General features: G+C 37.0%; 1 protein-coding gene across 1 annotated transcript in view; it reads right to left on the reverse strand.

The window, feature by feature from the left end:
• The window catches only part of LOC121381811 (transcription factor SOX-13-like), a 76,283-nt gene that overhangs the window by 29,769 nt on the left and 24,327 nt on the right, over positions 1-22,187 (reverse strand). The window contains exon 5 of the mRNA XM_041511167.1: positions 10,621-10,669. Within this exon, the coding sequence (XP_041367101.1) occupies positions 10,621-10,669 (49 nt within the window). The remainder of the gene's footprint in view (positions 1-10,620; positions 10,670-22,187) is intronic.

Genomic DNA, 22,187 nt, shown 5'->3' on the forward strand with positions numbered 1-22,187 from the left:
TATGTATATGCAATGTGTATACATCACTTGAATGACAAAAGAAATTTGAACCGTTCTTCAAGAAAAGTGGTAATGGCTTGTTGCATACAGTTTTAGCGGAAACTATTAAAGACTTGCTGGAGTCTGATTGATGTGGTCCAGGCTGCCAGGCTTGGCATAAACAGCCTTTGTCTCCTGGAACCGGTCACTGTCAGACGCCATTAGGCAGGAACCGGCCCGTTTATCACTTTTATATGCACAACTACTGTTCTTTGTCTTCCCATCAGTGCAGATAAACTCTCCCATTGTAATTGAATTTACCACGCTTTTTAGAGGAGCCAAATACTATAGTGTTGGGCAAGAAAAAAGAAAGAAAGAAATGTTTTATTTAATGATGCACTCAACACATTTTATTTATGGTTATATGGCGTCAGACATATGGTTAAGGACCACACAGATATTGAGAGAGGAAACCCGCTGTTGCCACTTCATGGGCTACTTTTTTCAATTAGCAGCAAGGGATCTTTTATATGCACCATCCCACAGACAGGGTAGTACATACCACAGCCTTTGATATACCAGTCATGGTGCACTGGCTGGAATGAGTGTTGGGCAAGAGTGCCATTGTTTATAAAGGATCCACATTGGAAGCACTAGAATCTGCTGTCCAAGAGGAAACCTGATGAAATATGGCAGCAACAGGACATCAGTGGTAAAGCACCCGAGAAAGGTGTGAATGATAGAATGATTCTAGAGATATAAATACTACAGTAGGTAGCAACCTCACATGCACCATAATTTTTCTAATTCCAACACATGTCCAGCCTCTGTGAGGTAGGAAAGCAAACTAAGTACTGACTTCACACTGGCCCCCTCCCTCTCCTTTTCCCTCCCCCCTCTCCTTTACTCCCTCCTTTTATCTCCCTACCTCTTTTTCTCTATCCAACTCACTCTCCATTTTTCTCTCTCTCTCTCTCATTCATATTAAGTACATTAATTAATCATCATTTACATTTGATAATTCTCACATATATAGTCTTCAGAAGAAACCATCTAAAATTTTTCACTAGAAATATGGAATCTTTTATATGCACTTCCCAAAAGCATGACAACACATACCATGTACCAATATTTACACACACAATAAAAGTGTCAACTCATTTCTATACAGAACTGACAGCCACAATGGTTATATCAAACTATTTGTAAAAAACGTTAAGTGGTTATTTAAAAAAAGTGGCCATACACTGGTTGGTTACTTTTGTAAAAGGAAACATAAAACTAAAATTACTTTAAATTCAAGCATATCTCTCCTGGCCAATATTACCAGAAAACCTACATATGTGATAAATCTCACATGCTGGCACAAAATTAACAAGTACACCCAACTTCAAGCCAGCCTTATAATTGTGTTAATGATATCTTGTAAGTTCTTTGACGAGTTTTCTTTGTCAACAGCCTGCTTAGTGCCATTACATGCAGCCACCGGTTCCTAATCAATGATCACAGAGATTGTTCTGCCGACATTTTTCACTAATATGCCTCAAACGATTACAAAAAAGAAGTAAAAACTAACTTCACCATAAGTGGCACTGATTATTGATGTAGCAGTGTCTGTTTGAAGTCTTGTAGGATCGCAGTGGGTCAGAGCAAGTCAATTTCAACTGTTTCCTTTACTGTTATATGTTTTGGGGAAACACTGGCAGAAGCTGTATACTTTGTGGGAATTTATGAAGCTGAATGTCTGCTTTCTAACAGTAATAAACACTTTAAAGACATTAATCACAGAAGCACAGTTATGAGGAAATAAAAGCCTTAATGTTCAAGGTTCACAATTTTGGTATGCAATAAAAAAAATTGCCAAAAAATGTTATATGAAATTCTGTGTTGTTTTTCTCAAAAGATTTGTTTGTATTATTTGCTTGTAAAACTACTTCAGTTACTGTTCTGGCTGAGTGGTTTCCTAACAAAATACAAATATTGGAAAATGTCTGAACAAATATTGCATGGTACGGTATTTCAATCATGATTTAAAATGTTAGTGACACAACATCTGAATTTTTATAATCAGTTTTTATTTTTAAACTCTATGAACTTTTATTAAACGATTTTTTAAATGTCTAGAAATGGTGGATATTCTGAAATATAATAATGTTCAATCGTGAAAAAAAAGAAGAAGAAATATATGAGACTTATCTTTTGTTAGTTATGCATTTTATTTTGAATGGGTTTTATATGATGACTATATATACCATATTAAGACAACCAAACTATCTCTAAAACACTAATGCATGCAAACAAAGATGAGTTGAGGTTTATTTCAGTGAAAAAACAACAACTTCAGGCTTCCAAGAATTTATTGGATACACAAAAATAAATTCAGTTAACCCATTTCATTTTTGTTTAATATATTATTGAAAAATGGGTAACACAAACTTAGATTTGTAATTTTCATAGGCATGGCAACACATGATCAGATATATAGATACTCCTTTATGTGGCACCTAAACCTATTACATCACAGACCCATCACTAAGCTGTATCTCTTTCAAATAAAGATGCAAACGTTTTCAGTTTAATACCCAAACTGTTCCTCATTCTTCTAGATATCTACTTACTAATCCATAAAACTGTCTCGACTATATTTCAACAAACTTTCATTTTGTGCTTTCAACAGATATGAAATACCATCTGTGAACATATTTTCACCTTATATCCTTAACACCATAAGATAACCGTATCATAAAACCTTTTTACAAGACTCTTAAATATTCCTTTTTCCTTCAACATGTCTTGTCAAAAAGTCTAACCCCACAGGGATACTTATCGGAAAAACTATTCCAAAAACATCTTTCTAATAAATAAAAAAATGCATTAGACAAAATGATTTAAAAAGACGATCATTACACAATGGAATGGCGAGCCTAAAGGACGTGCAATGAAGCGAGATGATATTTACGACAGTCATCATTGTTTGTGACAGTGGGTAATAAATAAAAACACCTCCAGTTCTTTGAGTCAGCCTCTGATCAGGAGACAAGTGGGAACACCAGTTATGAGGACACGCAGGTCTCTCAACACAGACTCTCCCAGCCCAGCTTGACTGATTATACCCACAGGCGACTCGAGTCACGCCAAACAGGTAATTTTACAAAGGGAATTGTGTCCTTTAATGAACAGTTATTGCAGGCTCTTCACTGGAGAAATTATCATTAGCTGGTGATGAATGGGTACGTTTCCTTGACACAGTAGTGCAAGGGGAAGATAACAAGAATGAAAGGAATGGTTGACAGCACCTCAGCACATTGTAAAACTACAGCTCTTTGGTGTACGGCATATGGTTGGTTTGACATTTGGTTGAGAGAGAGAGAAAGAAAGATAGAAAGATAGATAGATAGATCAATAGAGAGAGAGAGAGAGAGAGAGAGAGAGAGAGAGAGAGAGAGAGAGATGGAGGGGGAGAGAGAGAGGGGGAGGGGGAGAGGGGGGAGAGGGAGGGAGGGAGAGAGAGAAAGAGAAGGAGTAAACTCACTGCCACCACAGATAATCTTACTTTTACATAAGTGAAAAAAGGATCTTTTACATGAACTTTCCCAAAGACAAGATAGTCCAGCCAGTATATTGAAACATAGGATATAACCCAAAACAAATTGCAACATAAGGTTTTCTTCAGCATTTTCCTTAATAAAATATTAAAGAAGAGAAAAATTTAAAGTAATATACATTTTGGGGTGAGTGAGTAAATGGATGGATAGATGGATGGATGAGTGGGTGGGTGGATGAATGTGTGGATGAATAGATGGATGGATCAGTGGGTATGGATCAGTGGGTTAGTGAGTAGATGGGATAGATGGATGGATACATGCATGCGTGGATGAGTGGGTAGAAATATGGATTGATGGGTGGTTGGATAACAGTCAAACCATCATGTAAGAATAAATATTTATGACATTGAATTATGTCAAATAATTATCCTTAAGTAGGCCCAAATACTGGCTGATATATCTGTTAATTAATATGAATCTGATTTAAAAATTCAAGCAGGGGACCTCAATTACACATCTCCTACAACCTCATAGCACACATGTATGTGTATGTAATTCTAAAACATCTGAACACAAGCAACAATCACTTGTTTCACTCACCAACTTTGGGCCACAACTCATCTGTTACAAGTGCTGACAATGGACCTGAATAGTTTAACTACAACACAAAACTTATAATAATGTTTTAATGTGTCCTGTACACAAGTAGTGGTCACCCATTACCACCATCATATTTAAACAAAGTAACTAAATCATAACCCCAACCCCAACCCCGACCCACCGTAATGAACCCCACCCATTCAGATATCCTAACAAAATACCTAAATCATAACCCCAACCCCAACCCCAATCCACTACCATGCACCCAACTCATTCAGATATCCTAACAAAATACCTAAATCATAACCCCAACCCCAACCCACCACCATGCACCCAACTCATTCAGATGTCCTAACAAAGTACCTAACCCCAACTCCAACCCACCACCATGCACCCAACTCATTCAGATATCCTAACAAAATACCTAACCCCAACTCCAACCCACCACCATGCACCCAACTCATTCAGATATCCTAACAAAATACCTAACCCCAACTCCAACCCACCACCATGCACCCAACTCATTCAGATATCCTAACAAAATACCTAACCCCAACCCCAACCCACCACCATGCACCCAACTCATTCAGATATCCTAACAAAGTACCTAACCCCAACCCCAACCCACCACCATGCACCCAACTCATTCAGATATCCTAACAAAGTACCTAACCCCAACCCCAACCCACCACCATGCACCCCACTCATTCAGATATCCTAACAAAATACCTAACCCCAACCCCAACCCACCACCATGCACCCAACTCATTCAGATGTCCTAACAAAATACCTAACCCCAACTCCAACCCACCACCATGCACCCAACTCATTCAGATATCCTAACAAAATACCTAACCCCAACCCCATCCCACAAATAATCCCTCATCATATTAATAATTGTAAAATATTACATTTTTTACAGAAGTAGCAGCCTTTGATGCTGTCACTCATAATACTTTATGTCAGGGTCAACAGATAAATGGGTGCTCTGAACAGCTATCCCATAATACCCCTCTGCAACACATCCATCTGTCAATCACTTGATATCATCAGTTGAAAGACCTAACTGCATCTGTTCTCTTTGATTCCTTGTGGACTTCTAAAAATTGCCCCTCCACTTCCTGTGACTGTGAAAAAGGCCAGCCAGTTTAGAGTTTTATGATATTTTTATATATATGTTTCCACCTGTTTTGACAGTATAACAATGATGAAAGACCCACAGACTTCAAACTTGTCCACGTTTTTTATTCCTTCTTCAGTAAACAATTTCTGATAGTGTTCTTTTTCTAAGGCATGAGCGGAGTCAGATTGTGACAGGGCTTCAGCTCCCCTCTTTGTATTAAAACTGCCCTTCTAACAGATTACAAATACACAACAGTAAACACCTTTATATATTTGTATGTTTCATAGTCCAGTAGTAAAGCACTCGCCTGATGCATGGTCAGTCTTGGATTGATCCCCATCTGATTGAGCCCACTGGGCTAGTTCTCGTTACAGCCAGTGCATTACAACTAGCATATCAAAGGCAATGGTATGTGCTATTCTGTTTGTGAGATGGTGTATATAAAAGAAGCCTTGCTACTAAGGGAAAAATGTTGTAGGTTTCTTCTCTAAGACTATATGTCAAAATTAGCAAAGTTTGACATCCAATAATTGATGATTAATAAATCAATGTGAATTAGTGGTGTCATTAAACAAAACAAACTTTTAACTTTTTATATATTTTTATAACCATTCTTAGTGATGGAAGGGGGTAAAATGTAGTTCATTGACTGAACTGCTCCTAGTTTAATAAACCATTTATATGGTTAATTGTATGTATAAATATGATAAAAATAATATTATTTTATATTGTAAAGCAACATAATATTATACATTGTAAATAATTTTATAAAAACCTCATCCTACATTACAAATAAAATCTGATATACTAAAAAAAATCCCACATATTTGGAAAGAACAGTGTTATAGCATAATGAATTTTGTTTACAAATTAAAACCTTAATGAGATCATCAAGACTTGGTTTGGACTGGACCTTCCTTGTGAGATATTTCACTGACTGGAGCTGTTGGAAGTGTGGTGAGTCATCACTACAATAGAAGTGAGGAACACACTGGTGAGTAGCCACTGTTGAGAAAGACAGAGAGAGAGCCCCTCTAATGAATGGCTGTTAGACACAGGAGGAGGAGAAGTGTTGGTTCCAGCACTGGAACACTAAAACAATGGCTTCCATTGTGTGGTACCAGCAGCTGGGCTATCACTCAAGCGGGCTGCTACAACGCCAGACATCTGATTGTGTTTAGCCTGGTCTTGTCATGAGGCAGATTCGCTTCACTTCTAATTGCATTTCCCAGGCAAGTTTAGTCAGGCAGCCAATTAACTTGAGACAAAAGCTTTAGTAAGAAAATATGCCCAGCTGTCTTCAGAGGTTCCTCAGTAGGTGGGATGGGGGAGGGGGGGGGTGTAATCTGCCACTCCCTAACACTGGAGATTTTGAAAGTATGCTTGCCAATCTGTGAAGGAATTTTTTAAAACTTATTTTGTGAATGGATATAAAGACTTGAATAAGTGGACAGATAAATTTGGGTTGATAGATGGATGAATGGATGGATGGATGGATGGATGGATGGATGGATGGATGGATTTGGGTTGATTGATGGATGGATGTATGGATGCATGGATGAATGCATGGATGGATGGATGGATGGATGGAATGGGGTGGGTAGATGGATGGATTGGTGGATGGATGCATGGATGGATGCATGGATGGATGGATGGATGGGTGGGTGGGTGGGTGGATGGATGGGTGGATGGATGGATGGATGGATGTATAGATGGATGGATGGATGGATGGATTTGGGTTGATTGATGGATGGATGGATGGATGCATGGATGGATGGAATGGGTGGATGGATGGATGGATGGAATGGGGTGGGTAGATGGATGGATTGGTGGATGGTAGGATGGATGGATTGGTGGGTGGGTGGATGGGGTGATGGGTAGATAGATGAATGTAGGGACCATTCACTAATTCGATGGATGGTGGGATAATGAATGGATGGGTTATGGTCTATTGTATTCTTGTTTCCTGTTTTTAATAACTTTTATTCATATTCAGCCCCAAAATTATTCATATGCAGAAATCATTTAATTATTAAACTATAATATTCATGAATAATATATATTTATAAATCTTGATACAACTGTACTTCGTGTCACTTAAGTGGCCTAATTGATAGTCTACTTTAATAATAAGATTGTTAATTGGTTAATTTAGGTGCTTTATTTTCTGACAATGAAATTACACATGCACATGAACATGCGCATACACACACACATACCACAAAGATGGACATTCATGGCAAAATTATCACACTTGGCAAACTTGCTAGACTGTTTCACAAAGTCCTGTATGATAAAAAGCTTCTTTGTTGTTGAGAAATGCACCTTCCTAACAGCAGCAGCACTGGTCAGGGGGGCAACAGGAAGTGACTGACAAGAGTTAGTGCCATCTAGCTGCCAATCCCTTAATGAGCCTCAGCAAGCTCGGCGGAGAAGTTTAGACAAGCATGAAATAGTTTTGTTGGAAAGCTTTCTCTGTGTGACACATTATTACAGGTCTGAGGGGGAGCACAAGGGCCCGGTTATCAGTTAAACCCAATAAACGCTCTTCTTTTCACTGGCTACTGGCTTATCTCCCCATTACTGGTAATAAAACAATCAGTGCCACTTAAAGAGAAGCCCAGGGGGTCACAGGCCTGTGGTGAGGGTGAACTCTCGCCTATTATGGCCCGTCAGCATAGGCTTGCTGTAAATCATTAACCATTAACAAAGTTTAATCAAATCTCCACTGTATCAAGTTTTATAACTCAATCTTTACAACCAGCTTCATTGGTGTGGTGTTTTACTCATCTGTATTAAGCTTAACAGATTTTGGGTTCTTATCCTACAAGTGGCTCCAACACAATGTAATAGGATAGGATTGGATAGGATAGGATTGGATAGGATAGGATTGGATAAGATAGGATATGATAGAATAGGATAGGATTGGATAAGATAGGATATGATAGAATAGGATAGGATTGGATAAGATAGGATTTGATAAGATAGGATTGGATAAGATAGGATATGATAGAATAGGATAGGATTGGATAAGATAGGATTGGATAAGATAGGATTGGATAAGATAGGATATGATAGAATAGGATAGGATTGGATAAGATACAACAGGACAAAATAGGATACAATAGAATAATACAAGATAGGACTGAACAGAATAGTGTAGGATATAATAGGTAAGGTATATTTGTTTAGTGTCTAACAAACAGTTACTTCAACACCTGTAACTGGAGAATGAGATGGGAACACTGCTGTCACATAGGTTACTCATACCAAATGGCAGCAAGAGATCTTTTATATATAAACTTTCTTAAAGACAGGACAGCACATACCATAATGTTTAATACAGCAGTCAGGGGACACTGGCCAAGAAAGGGACAATGTGATGTGAGTGGAGATCAACCGTATGAGTGATCACATACGAAGCACACACTCTACCACCGACTATTAGGGTTGTAATCTTTATACGCCGTTTTATCTTAAATAACAAGAAGAATATCAAACGCCAAATTAATATTCAGACTATACTACTTCCAGCACTTAAAAATTTACTTGTACTAAAGGAAATATTTTGTTTTGATGAAACGGTGAGTCGCTCATTAAATACTTTTACTACAGTTGTTATTACAATTACTCATTCATTGCAAAATTATATTCCAAACAATGTATTATATTTTATGAAACAGCAAATGTTACTATAATGGCATTATATATATAAACTTTAAAAATATAAAATTTATAAAGATCAATTTTAATTATTATACTTTGAAATGTGATATTTACCTTTGAGCTGTAATAAACATTCATTAAGTAATTGCACTTATGTTGGCTACAATTAGAAATACAACTCTTATTAGAACCTGTGTGTTAAGACTCTGACAAGATAGCTTACATTTTCACTATTGCAAGGTTAACAGAATTGTGTTAATGATTAACTCCAATAAGTTGCCTTCCCAAAGAATAAAAGTCAAAGAGTTTTTCTGGCAAATATCACAATTCCACTTTTGTCAGCAAACTTCCGGCCTCCATCTCCACTGTTAGAGAGATTAATTGTAACTGGGCAAGTTTTGTTTCTAAACGAATCCCCCATTAAAATATAAAGGATTGGTGGTAATTCTTTCAGACTTGTTGATGCAACAAATTGAAAAATGGCAATTTAATGAGTTCCTCCCTACAGCGAAAACAGAGACGGAGTTTAGAATGCAGCAACAAAAGACTTCCAGAAAGGATAATTTACAGCCTCTGTGCTGTAGTGCTTATAAACCATTTGTCTCAAGGCTGGTAGGTACTGGGTTCACATCCTCATACTGGCATCACCAGGGATGCAATTTTTCTGCTTTTTATCCGATTTCAGTTTCTTTTGTGTCAAATGATTTTCATAAAGTAGTTTGTATCACCCAGAGCAGGTTTCAATGATTAATAACAGATAGCTGAGGTTGGTGTCCAGGGCAGTGCTTGAACTGACTAAACATGAAGATAAATTAAAAGTGAAACGTTTATGAAACAGCAGTATGCCAACAACACAAAAATAAACACCAAGGTACACATAAGTCATTGTTATGGCTATAAAGTGTTTTTTCTTATCCTTCAGGGTGAGGTGAGAGATATAAAAATAGCAAAGCATTAATTAAAGTGGCACATACATCAACCAGAGGTACGGGTGCACTGACACGATTGATCTAAACCTTTTGTAGTAGACTGATCGTTCCCGCCATCACATACATGATAGCTTATTGCACATACACTCCAAATATGTCACAATGTCAAAGCACTGGGTGTAAGTTTGCAGGGAGGGCAGGGGTTGTGACAAATAAAAAAATTAGCTAGACCATGAAATGTTTCAAAAAAAAAGATGAAAAGATTTTCCCACTAAAATTGTCTCCTCCAAGAAAATTAATTATCAGGACTTGTGATTATACGACTTTGTGGCCAAGACTCAGACTTGGGGAAAGGTTTTCATACTTCAGACTTAATCTATATAAATAAGAGTATGGTTGTGATTGCAGTGTAGTCTACCTTTGTTTGACTAAAGGATGGACGTATGGATGGATGAATGGATGGATGGATGGATGGATGGATGGATGGATGGATGGATGGATGGATGGATGGATGGATGGATGGATGGATGGACTGATGCATGGATGGACTGACACATGGATGGACAGATGGATGAGTGGATGGATGGATGTTGGACGGATGGACAGACATGGATGGGTATCGGATGAGTAGTCTAATGGTTTGGATGGGTTTTCTATAGACAGGATTATGGATTTCATTGGATGGGATTGATGTATGATGTATTTATGGATGGATGAATGATAGACGGACAGAAGGATGGACTTATTATTTACATGTAAAACTACTGATGTGACTTACCTGTTGCTTTGTGGTTCTCAGTCACAGGACTGGAGCTGCCCGACCGGTCCTAAAAATAAAACACAAAATATAAAGTTTATCAAATTAAAACAGAAACAATGAGCCATACATACTCAACCATCTGTTTGTAAGAAAAATATTGCATGAAAAGACATACATCTAATTATAGAGATGTAACCAGCTGCATATCAATACTGCATGAAAAGACATACATCTAATTTTAGAGATGTAACCAGCTGCATAACAATACATCATAACTCATCAAAAACAATCTTTCATAATAATAACTCTTCACAAACAATCTTTCATAACAATAACTCATCACAAACAATCTTTCATAATAATAACTCTTCACAAACAATCTTTCATAACAATAATTCTTCACAAACAATCTTTCATAACAATATCTCATCACAAACAATATTTCATAACAATAACCCCTCTATTGGTGTTTTTTATATAATAATAAAATATCACAATCACAAATGGTTTAACCACTTCACCACAGTGGCCAGTCTTTAACTGGAAACAGCCTAATATGATAATTGTTTTTTGTTTTATTTTGGCTTTTTGTTCCACTACCAGTTAACTGACCAGAACTAAAAAAAAGACAACACTCTATGGTCAAACAATAAAACTGGCCAGTGGTTTTGGTTCCACTACCAACTGACCATGCCTTGTTCCGAAACTAAAAAAGAAAACACCCTATGGTCAAACAACAAAACTGGCCAATAGTTTTGTTTCCACTACCAACTGACCATGCCTTGTTCCAGAGCTAAAAAAGACAACACTCTATGGTTGTTTTGGTTGTTGTTGTTTTTTCTGAAAAAAACAAGAAAGAAAAAATGTGCCAAACAGATTGAGTGGACAGCATCTGGAAGATATTTCCTATAACAAGCTGTGGAATGGAAAGCAAACAAGTAGTGAGAGTGAGGATACAAGCTGATGAAAACATCTGTCTCCAGTTTTCTCACAGCCCTCCACAGGACCACGGCTGGCTAATTGGCCTACGTTCTCCACATTTCCACCATCAGAGTTATAAAGGATGAGGAACAAGTTTAGACTTGACACAATGTCCATACAGCACACAGCACCAGGCCATTCTTCATCACAACAATAGATAGACACAGACATGGTATACAAAACAACCATCCTGTATATCTTTTAATATGAATGACAAAACCCTAATATGTAATCAGGGCTGTTTCTTTGCTCAATGCAGAGTGGAATTGGCATTTGACAAAACAGTGGTTGATTCCACGAATCTCTATTTAGTGCCTTGTATAGATAGTAAGACAGCCACCAGAGGAGATGCTTAACTGGAGATTTCAACTCTCTTGCACTGCCACAAAGAGGACTGCCACTCCCAGTCTAGTTTCTAATTCAAAACTAGTACAGAACAGAGATCAATGGAATAAATACAGCTGTGATGACATTTTTAAATTATAAACGCCAGTATAATCAGAGGGATGCGGTGTTGTTAGCTCACTGGTAGAGAGCACTCAACTGCACTACTGCTTGTAGGGCATTTTGTCCTACGTGGGTTTTCCCCATCCCAACCAAAAAAAAAGAGTAAAGTTTGTTTTATTTAACGACGCCACTAGAGCACATTGATTTTTTATCTTATCATCGGCTATTGGACGTCAAACATATGGTCATTCTGACACTGTTTTTAGAGGAAACCCGCTGTCGCCACATAGGCTACTCTTTTTACGACAGGCAGCAAGGGATCTTTTATTTGCGCTTCCCACAGGCAGGATAGCACAAACCATGGCCTTTGTTGAACCAGTTATGGATCACTGGTCGGTGCAAGTGGTTTACACCTACCCATTAAGCCTTGCGGAGCACTCACTCAGGGTTTGGAGTCGGTATCTGGATTAAAAATCCCATGCCTCAACTGGGATCCGAACCCAGTACCTACCAGCCTGTAGACCGATGGCCTGCCACGACGCCACCGAGGCCGGTTCCTATCCCAACCAATGCAACATGATTGATAGATCAAAGGCTGTGGCATGTACTGTCATGACTATGAGAAAATTTATATAAAATATTATTGCTTCTCTTAGTAGCAGTAGCCTATATGTCATTGGTTTTCTTTCTTATTTTCTAGGGTCCAGGTAACCATGTTAGACACCTAATAACATAACTTCAAAATGTGCTGAAATTTCATTAACAAATATTCCCATCCTTTCCTTTAGGTATAATAAACAAAAAGCAATTAATTTTAACCAGTGCCTGCTATAAGAGAAATATGATATAACAGATGAGATAGAGAAAAAAGAATTCACTTTCTATCTATGCGTTTCTACATTTACTTCTATTTTTATGCTGAAGCTTCCATCTGGAAAACCTATATTTACTATTTCATGTCATCTTCTTCTGCTGGTTATACAGTAATTCATGTATGTTTAAACTAGTGTTGCTATATCAAAAGGAATTTGACAATGAACATATGTACTCAAAATGTCATGACTACACTAAACATTGGCACACAGATTAATCTTAATAAACACAACTTTGTAAACTGTTTTCATCACAAATTAATTACTACAGAAACAAACCTAAATGACTTAAATGTAACAACAACAGCAGCAGAGGAATATGTAGTCAAATATGTTGCTAGATTGACCCAGTTTTTAATTAAATATAAAATTCTTTTGCTAATTGTTTCTTGGACCAAACTACCCATGGCGTGTTATGCCAAGATGTCAGTAAACATTGATTCATGTTACTGGGTTTATACAGTTTCAAATGTGTGTGTGTGTGTGTGTGGGGGGGGGGGGGGGGGGGGGGGGGGGGGGGGGTGGAGGGGTTGTTGGGTTTTTTTGACAAATATATTTACCAATTAATTTTGATAGTGATTTTTTTTTCAAATGGGTTTTTTTAAAATTATTTATCAGAAATTGTATTAATACTGTATTAATATTTCACACCCACCCACACCTCACACGTGTACAATGTGGTAAATGACTCATGCTATTCACCCTTGAAGAAGATGTATCTGCACAAGACTAAAGTTCAAAAGAGTTAAGAGGGTATTCAGACATGAATCATGGTCAGGTGCTTTGATTGTAGAAGAGTTGCTCTTGACCACAATATATGGTTCCCAGTTTGTATGTAGGAGGACTGCCACTTTTATAAAGCACCTGCACAGACACCACAACCTTCTATAGGTTCTGTAAATAATGACACTTAACACTGTGCACATGGATGTGTGCAGAATAATGTTTCAAGCAAGGGAATCTAAATATTTGACAGAAATAGTTTACAAACTTTTACATGTAGACGACCCAGATGTCTGTGGTAGGCAACTGATCATAGCCAATCAGGCAACTGGTTTGTTACCAATCATAGCCAATCAGATGACTGGTTTGTTAATTGTCACCTTCACATGACTTAACCATTCAGAATCTGAACCACAAACCGTTATCTGCAATCAAGACCGTATCTCTGCATAAATGTGGAGTCAAACAGGGATTTGGCCAACTAGTGATTGGTTCCTTGAATCTCTATCTAGTGCCTTGTCTATAGGAGAAGAGTGGTTTGTTAATTGTCACCTTTACATAACAAACAGAAAAAAGATACATGCATTATTTTCTAAAGTGCAATTATTTTGAGTGTTTCTAACATAGTTAATGCCACAATTAAAACGTGCTGCATGTATAAGCACACATGTTTCACGCATCTTGGTACAGGAATCAATGTAATTACCTGTAGATCCTGTTGCGTAAGTTAACACTGAATAGTTTGTGCATTTACCTCTTACATGTTCAATTACCCTGCCTCAAAAATTGCACACACATGGTTTTCACATCATGCAGATGTGCATATTGGTATTATAGTACTAATTAGCAGGTAATGCATTACAATGCACTATCATGTATGTGTTCAAATAAACAGTATTGTAAATAATATAACACCTTCTATAACCATTTTGCATGCCACTGTGACACATATGTACATAACAGCTAGGAGTCGACATTCTGCGGTCCCGTCTTGTTTTTACTGGTCAACATCACCAAGCTAGGAGTCGACATTCTGCGGTCCTGTCTAGTTTTTACTGGTCAACATCACCAAGCTAGGAGTCGACATTCTGCGGTCCCGTCTTGTTTTTACTGGTCAACATCACCAAGCTAGGAGTCGACATTCTGCGGTCCTGTCTAGTTTTTACTGGTCAACATCACCAAGCTAGGAGTCGACATTCTGCAGTCCCGTCTAGTTTTTACTGGTCAACATCACCAAGCTAGGAGTCGACATTCTGCGGTCCCGTCTTGTTTTTACTGGTCAACATCACCAAGCTAGGAGTCGACATTCTGCGGTCCCGTCTAGTTTTTACTGGTCAACATCACCAAGCTAGGAGTCGACATTCTGCGGTCCCGTCTAGTTTTTACTGGTCAACATCACCAAGCTAGGAGTCGACATTCTGCGGTCCCGTCTAGTTTTTACTGGTCAACATCACCAAGCTAGGAGTCGACATTCTGCGGTCCCGTCTTGTTTTTACTGGTCAACATCACCAAGCTAGGAGTCGACATTCTGCGGTCCCAGAATGTCCCGTCCAGTTTTTGCTGGTCAACATCACCAAGCTAGGAGTCGACATTTTGCTGTCCCGTCCAATTTTTGCTGGTCAACATCACCACTGGTCATGAGGGTTTTTACCTGTCATCCCATCAGACCGGTAATTATTTTACTGTTGTGAGGTTTTTTTTACCTGACATCCCATCAGACTGGTAAATATTTTACTGTCATGAGGGTTTTTACCTGTCATCCCATCAGACCGGTAATTATTTTACTGTCATGAGGGTTTTTACCTGTCATCCCATCAGACCGGTAATTATTTTACTGTTGTGAGGGTTTTTTTACCTGACATCCCATCAGACTGGTAAATATTTTACTGTCATGAGGGTTTTTACCTGTCATCCCATCAGACCGGTAATTATTTTACTGTCGTGAGTTTTTTTTTACCTGTCATCCCATCAGACTGGTAATTATTTTACTTTGATATCCACACATTAGTTTAAGTCAATCATGTCTGGGCCAGCAGGTTTTGATTCAGGCCGTCAAAATTTGTGGCTTGCCAGACCGAATATCCATCAGGTATGTGAGCCAAGTTCAACCTCTGTCATCATATTAAAAGTTCATTCATTTAAAAATTGTTGGCCATTCATACAGTTTAATACTACAGCCAGAATTAATGGCATTTTAACAAAATACACTTTTATTACATAAAAAAGAGCCACCGTGGCACACAAGAAGGCTATTTCCAGTAGAACACTGTATATACTTCCTTCTAGTTATCAGCTGAGTTTCCAGCAGGGATTGGAGCTGTTTGTTTACAATCACGTTTACAAACTGTTTTCTCTCTGTTAGCACACATCAGAAGATCCCAGGCACATCAAAGCTGGAAAACTGTCATATAGGCCACTTCACACCATCTATCTAGCAAGCCATCTGATATCAGCTAATGAACTGCTATGATAAATTCTTTTTCAACTACAATAACAGAATTGAGAATTCCCACTGTCTTTGAGTGGGATGTCCTGCCTCTAGAGTATTTTACATCAGGGCTAACAATATTTTGTGACCACACATGTTGGTAATATTATACAGTAGTTGATAAATAGCCAACTACTTCAGCCTTTTGCTGACACTTCATTTATTTGTATTAGTATTTATTTATTTATTTATTTATTTTGTTTGATAAGTTTTTAAATTCTATTTTAATGGTTATATATTTCAATTTGTAAGACTTATTTATTATTATTTATTTATTTCTAAGCATTGTAATATTTTTCTGAACTGTAAACTCAGTATTTTAGTATCTACTTTACAAAATACTGTATTAAAAATTACACAAATCTTAAACATGTGCTGACTATTAAACAGAAAATTATTTTTACCACAATCAATGTGGAGGGGTTTTTCATTTTCAACTGACTTTTTAAATATTTGCTACTTTGACTATGTAGAATGTATTTAAAACTATGATACAATATAAAAGTTTTTGTAAGTTTTTCTAAAAGTTTGCTGGTTGGTGTGATGAATACTAATTAGTGTTAAGCATGCTGTACGCGCTAAGTGCAGGGCTGTGTTGAATCGGCCAAGTGACAAGCTTCTTTCCTAGCCATTACCGACATCTCTTTCTGGGATACTCGGCCAGCACGGCAAATAAAGAAAAAATCCATAACAGACCCAAAAGAAAATGGCCCCTGATGAAAGGAAATAAAAGCCAAATCTCGCAAAGGAAATGGGACGGAGACCTTGGCACTCCACTATTGCAAACATCAATTGTTAAATCAGCAATTGTTGAAGCGACTTCCATTAGGCATTTGCAAAGAGTGCTCCTGTAAAGGAATGTATCTTTTGAAAGTGTCACACAATCTCTCAACTAGTTTGTTACAGCACTTTGTGTGTGCATGCCTCTGTGTTCGACTGAGGGGACTTTATGTCAGCCGACAACAAGCGAAATTAGTCCATCTTCAAGAGCGACAACACCCGCCAGAGTAATAGTCACTGATAACAGTTTCGCCTAATGTGTCCTTACGACTTTTTGTCTGTGTCACTTCTGTTGGGTATACAAGTAGAGAAGTTAGTCTGTGGAGCTGCTAAAGAGCTCAAAGACCCCATTAGAGGCACTGTTTGTGAATGCGGAGTGTCATACAGATTTTAAGATGTTACACCAAGGGCGACAAAAAGCTTGTCAGGAAACTTTTAGGGGGTATTAAGAATTACAACCAAACAGAGGCAAAGTCACCAGTGCCAGCGCGCCACTGAAACTTTAGTGTGAACATTCTCTAAATTATGTTAAAGAAGAAATAGTTACTACAGAGACTGCAGATGTTAAAGAATAATGTTCGGTACATATAAGAAGAAATGTATATACATGTACACACCAAAAACCCCAAAACAGTTTGGGTTTTTTTTTTTTAATATGCAGTCTGACTAGATGAAAATGTTTTTTTTATATATCTCCTTTCTGTTTCGATTAGATCATTTTCTCTTTTGCTTTACTTGTGTCATAATTGCTATTTTTAAATGCCTACTTATGACTCATTCCTAAAAGAATGTAAGAGAAAAGAGTTAGAGAAAAACAATACTTTAAAAAAAACTTTGGACTAAACTGAAAACAAAAGAAAGCTGGGACCAACTCTGCAGGTAAATCGTTTCCAAATTATCAAACCTGATTCATCTAGAAACCAAAAAGTGATAATAATCAAACAAAATGGCTTTCTTTGATGATAGTCTATTAAAATCTCTCCAGATCAACATTGTGATGAAGAGCTAACCAAACATGAAACGGAGAGTTTGCAATTTTTGTGAGGCAAGCTCATTATGCGACCCTAACCACTCACTCCTGAATAATGAAACGCACATGTCTGTCTAAGCCATGGAGGCTGAAGAGAAAAAAAATCCTTTATCTCAAAGACCCAAGCATGGAGGAAATCTATTGTAATAGATGATTTCCTGTGTTGTTTACCATTAATACGGACCATATGCCAAAATACATAAATTTCTGTCACAAGCACCTTCCTGATTTTTCAAGCAGACACAAAAGATTGGACTATCTGTTGTTAAATATTTCCCTGTCTATATTTATTGCCAAGTGAAATGTTCCCATGTTTATGAACATATAAATCTAAATGCAGTGTGGCCATCCTTTTAAACAAATGTTGGTTTGTATCCCACCCAGAATGTAAATTCTTCTGAAAAAGTATGTGCTTTAAAAGCACCATTTTTGTTAGCAGGGAACTAGCTGGTCAGTAAGCTTATTTTTGAAAATAAATTGAAAGCATTGACCTTAGCTATTGGGCAGTGTTATTATATTTGGCTAATTAAGCTTTTTGTACTGATTATTTACATACTACTCACAAGTGTTTACTTAATATATTATATATCTGGGCAAATGCAATGTATTTCTTGTCATTCTGCTGTTTGTAGTAGGTCAAAATGTATTTTATGTGTATGGTTAGCCAATTAAAGATTTTTAAAGTGAAACCGATTTAGAAAATTTGCTTCTAATATTTGTTATTACTCAAATGTAAGAGGACTAGCTTTATATTTATGATATATAATATGGCCTAGCAAAAACTGCCTATATTTAATGATCACTCATACAGTTTAAACTATAAGGACAAAGGATGTCATCCTGCTTGTCCATTTAACTATTCATCTTTCCATCCATCCATCCATCCATCCATCCATCCATCCATCCATCCATCCATCCATCCATCCATCCATCCATCCATCCATGCTGAAGACCATGAAATTGGAGCATTGATGTTTTGGGTCAAATCCCATTCAAACCATTCGTTCTATTTTTCAATCTCTAGCTTCTCATTTTACAGACATTTTTTACCATTTAAAATGGTTGCGGCCAGAGAGAAAAAAATATATATATGTTTGCATAATCATGTCCATATGCATGATGGGTGATAAGTAAAGGCTATAAACAATGTGGCATGTTGCACAAGAAGGGATCGTGGCCAGATATATTGCCTTACAGAGAGCGACAGATAGCAGAGTGGTGCTGGAAGAACTTGAGACAATTTATCACCGGTAGACACCTGACAACAGAGCAGATTGCATGGATGCAGTAACACAACCATCTTTATGGTGATTAGACCGACCCGATTAGAAAACATCTTCCAGAAAAAATATCCCTCAACAAAAACATCATCATTTCACCTTTATCATACCCAAACAGAAATAGGAATGGGTGACCACAGAATCAGCTTTTGTTGACCTTCTTACGATGTCCAGTTTAGACATATTATCACAAGCTTTATCATACCCAAACAAAAATAGGAACTAGAGACCACAGAATCAGCTTTTGGTGACCTTCTTACAATGTCCAGTTTAGAGTTATTATTGCAAGGTTTGATGAAAAGTTTTTTTGATGTTAGATCAATTTCATTAGGAAAGAGTCTTTCAGAAAAAACACACACCCAAAAACCAAAACAAAACAATATTATTTATCTCTTCTATTAAACCCAATAAAGACAGGCTGGCCAAACAAGAGAATAATGTTGACTTTGTTATTTTGTCCACTTTAACAATTTTGTCATTGTCAATGTAAGATTAGATTGTGTTAACAACTTTATCATCAATTTGCCAACAAATGGAAATTGTTTATTGTGTTCATGAAAGTATGAATCACATCCACTTGGCACACTATATGAATGGTCTAGTGTGTTAACAGTTCTGTAGTTCATACAACCACAAAGGTAAAAAAAATTATCTGGTTCAGTTTTTATAATTCCAAGTCTGTAACTAATTTATCAATATAAAATTACAAACAAACTCTTTCTTCACGAAATTAATACACAAAATTGAGGGAATCACCATTCTGCAGTTCAGTTTTTCCATCAGGAATTGTCAAATTCTTACATATATTAAAGGGTCAGACCCAAGTTTTTAAACACTAAGGCATATTTCTTTTACTATAAGACATTTTTGACAACTGAAATCAGACATTACTTAGATTTTATTATTTAGATTATCTTATTCCATACATACGAAGTGCTTCTCGTCATCCTGGTGTTTTTAATATCACAAAATGAATTTTTATTTCTAAACAAAGCCAAAAGTAGTGCAAAATTGAGGTTTATGGTGTTATGCACATGTCCACCCCCCACCCCCCACCCCACCCCCCACCCCCCACCCCGCAGACATTATTTGGACCAATCCAAGCAGTTATGTCCAGTGTTTTCAGATTGAAATTGTATTGAAATAACTCTACTTCATAAAGTTGTGTTAAGTCTTTAGTTCAACATTACCTTGAAATTAGCCATACTTCAGAAAGTCCTGTTAGTCTTTAGTTCAACATTACCTTGAAATCAGCCAGTTTTGTGGGAATTTACACACAGAAGAAACAGCAGCCATATATTTCATATCCATAAAAGATGGAAAGATTAGAAAACTGTGTTGAGTTCACCAAGTCATGGTTGCATCTTCTGATACGGAGTTGTGAATGAAAAGTTTATCTAGCAGGCTGCACAACTCATGCAAGTTAGCCAACAATATATCTGCTTTGGTTTCTTTGCCAGCATCATGAAAAGCTATAGTTTGTGACAATTCTGTGATATGATGTACATGCAGCTCAGTAGAGCACTCCTCTGGTGTGGAAAGCCTACTGGCTTATTTCTCAATCCAACCAGTTGAAACAACTGGCTTATATAAACTACATGCTACAGTTCAAATAAAAAATGTCTTCATGAATATGAACATTCACGATGGCAGCCATTTATTATTTACTGCCACTGTAAGATTGTTAAAACTAACAGAGCAGTTTCATGACTAAAATTACATATTAAATGAATGAATGAATGAATGAATGAATGAATGAATGAATGAATGAATGAATGAATGAATGGTTTAACGACACCCCAGCACACACAAAAACTGGCTACGGTGTGTCAAACAAATGTACATATTAAATATATGTTCTTGTTTATAATGACAGGCTGTAAACACAATGATTATTGTTATTCTAATACTTCTTGTAGCTCAAACTTCATTTTATATCCTACATTAAAGTTCTTCTTACATACAAAATTATTATCCAGTTTGGATCAAACAGCTTATAAAGCAGTCTTACAAGACGAGAAAATGCAGCTCTTGGTATGGTTGATTTCCTATGGGGTACGCACTGTCCTGTCCATTTAATTGGAAAGTTTATATAAAAGACTCCTTGGTGCCATTTAAGAGTAGCTTATGTGGTAGCAGTAGATTTGTTTTCTCACTTTCAAGCAAATGTCTCTACCACCATATGCCAGAACACCTAACACTAGCAATATTTCTAGTCAATTAAAAATTTAATAGCAAGTAGGACTAGCCTACTGTTTGATGTTTTAAAATTGTGTAGCAATCTCTGAAACATTACAATATTGAACACAACATTTCCTGATGTGGAATATACTATCAGAGTCTAACGTTGCTTATCATTGCATGGTATTAGAGGACTGAGATTCAGCAATTTGTAGGTATATGTGGTACTTTATACCATGTTTCAGTGCAGATACAGGTACAATCGCCAACATTTAACAGCTTGAGGCAGTATCCTTCAAATTTATTTTGCCATGTCACATTACTCTTGCCGACATAAGTGCCAAAAAGTGCCAATTAACTTCCTTCTGATCATTCCTAAGATAGCTCCACAATGAGAGCAAACAGTGTGGAGAACACAGGCCGTTAAGACCAACAACAACAATAAAATACAGACAAGCAAAAATCTGCACTGGCCACAGAAAACAGCGAATGTTAATTAAATAATAGCCCAGGATGAATGAAACCATCAGTTAATTGGGGACAAGTAAAGATAAAAGAATGAAGCTGAATGATTTACTGCAAAATTAAAACAAACTGTGGTTAAAACATCATGTGGTTGATGGTGGAAATCAGGAAACCTTGTTTGTTTGGAGTATATATATATATATATTTGTGTATACCCTACCTGTATTTAGGGAGTAAAGCTAATGTATATATTTGTGTATACCCTACCTGTATTTAGGGAGTAAAGCTAATGTATATATTTGTGTATACCCTACCTGTATTTAGGGAGTAAAGCTAAA

This window comes from Gigantopelta aegis, chromosome 9 (genome assembly GCF_016097555.1).
Source record: "Gigantopelta aegis isolate Gae_Host chromosome 9, Gae_host_genome, whole genome shotgun sequence".
Taxonomy (NCBI): Eukaryota; Metazoa; Mollusca; class Gastropoda; order Neomphalida; family Peltospiridae; genus Gigantopelta; species Gigantopelta aegis.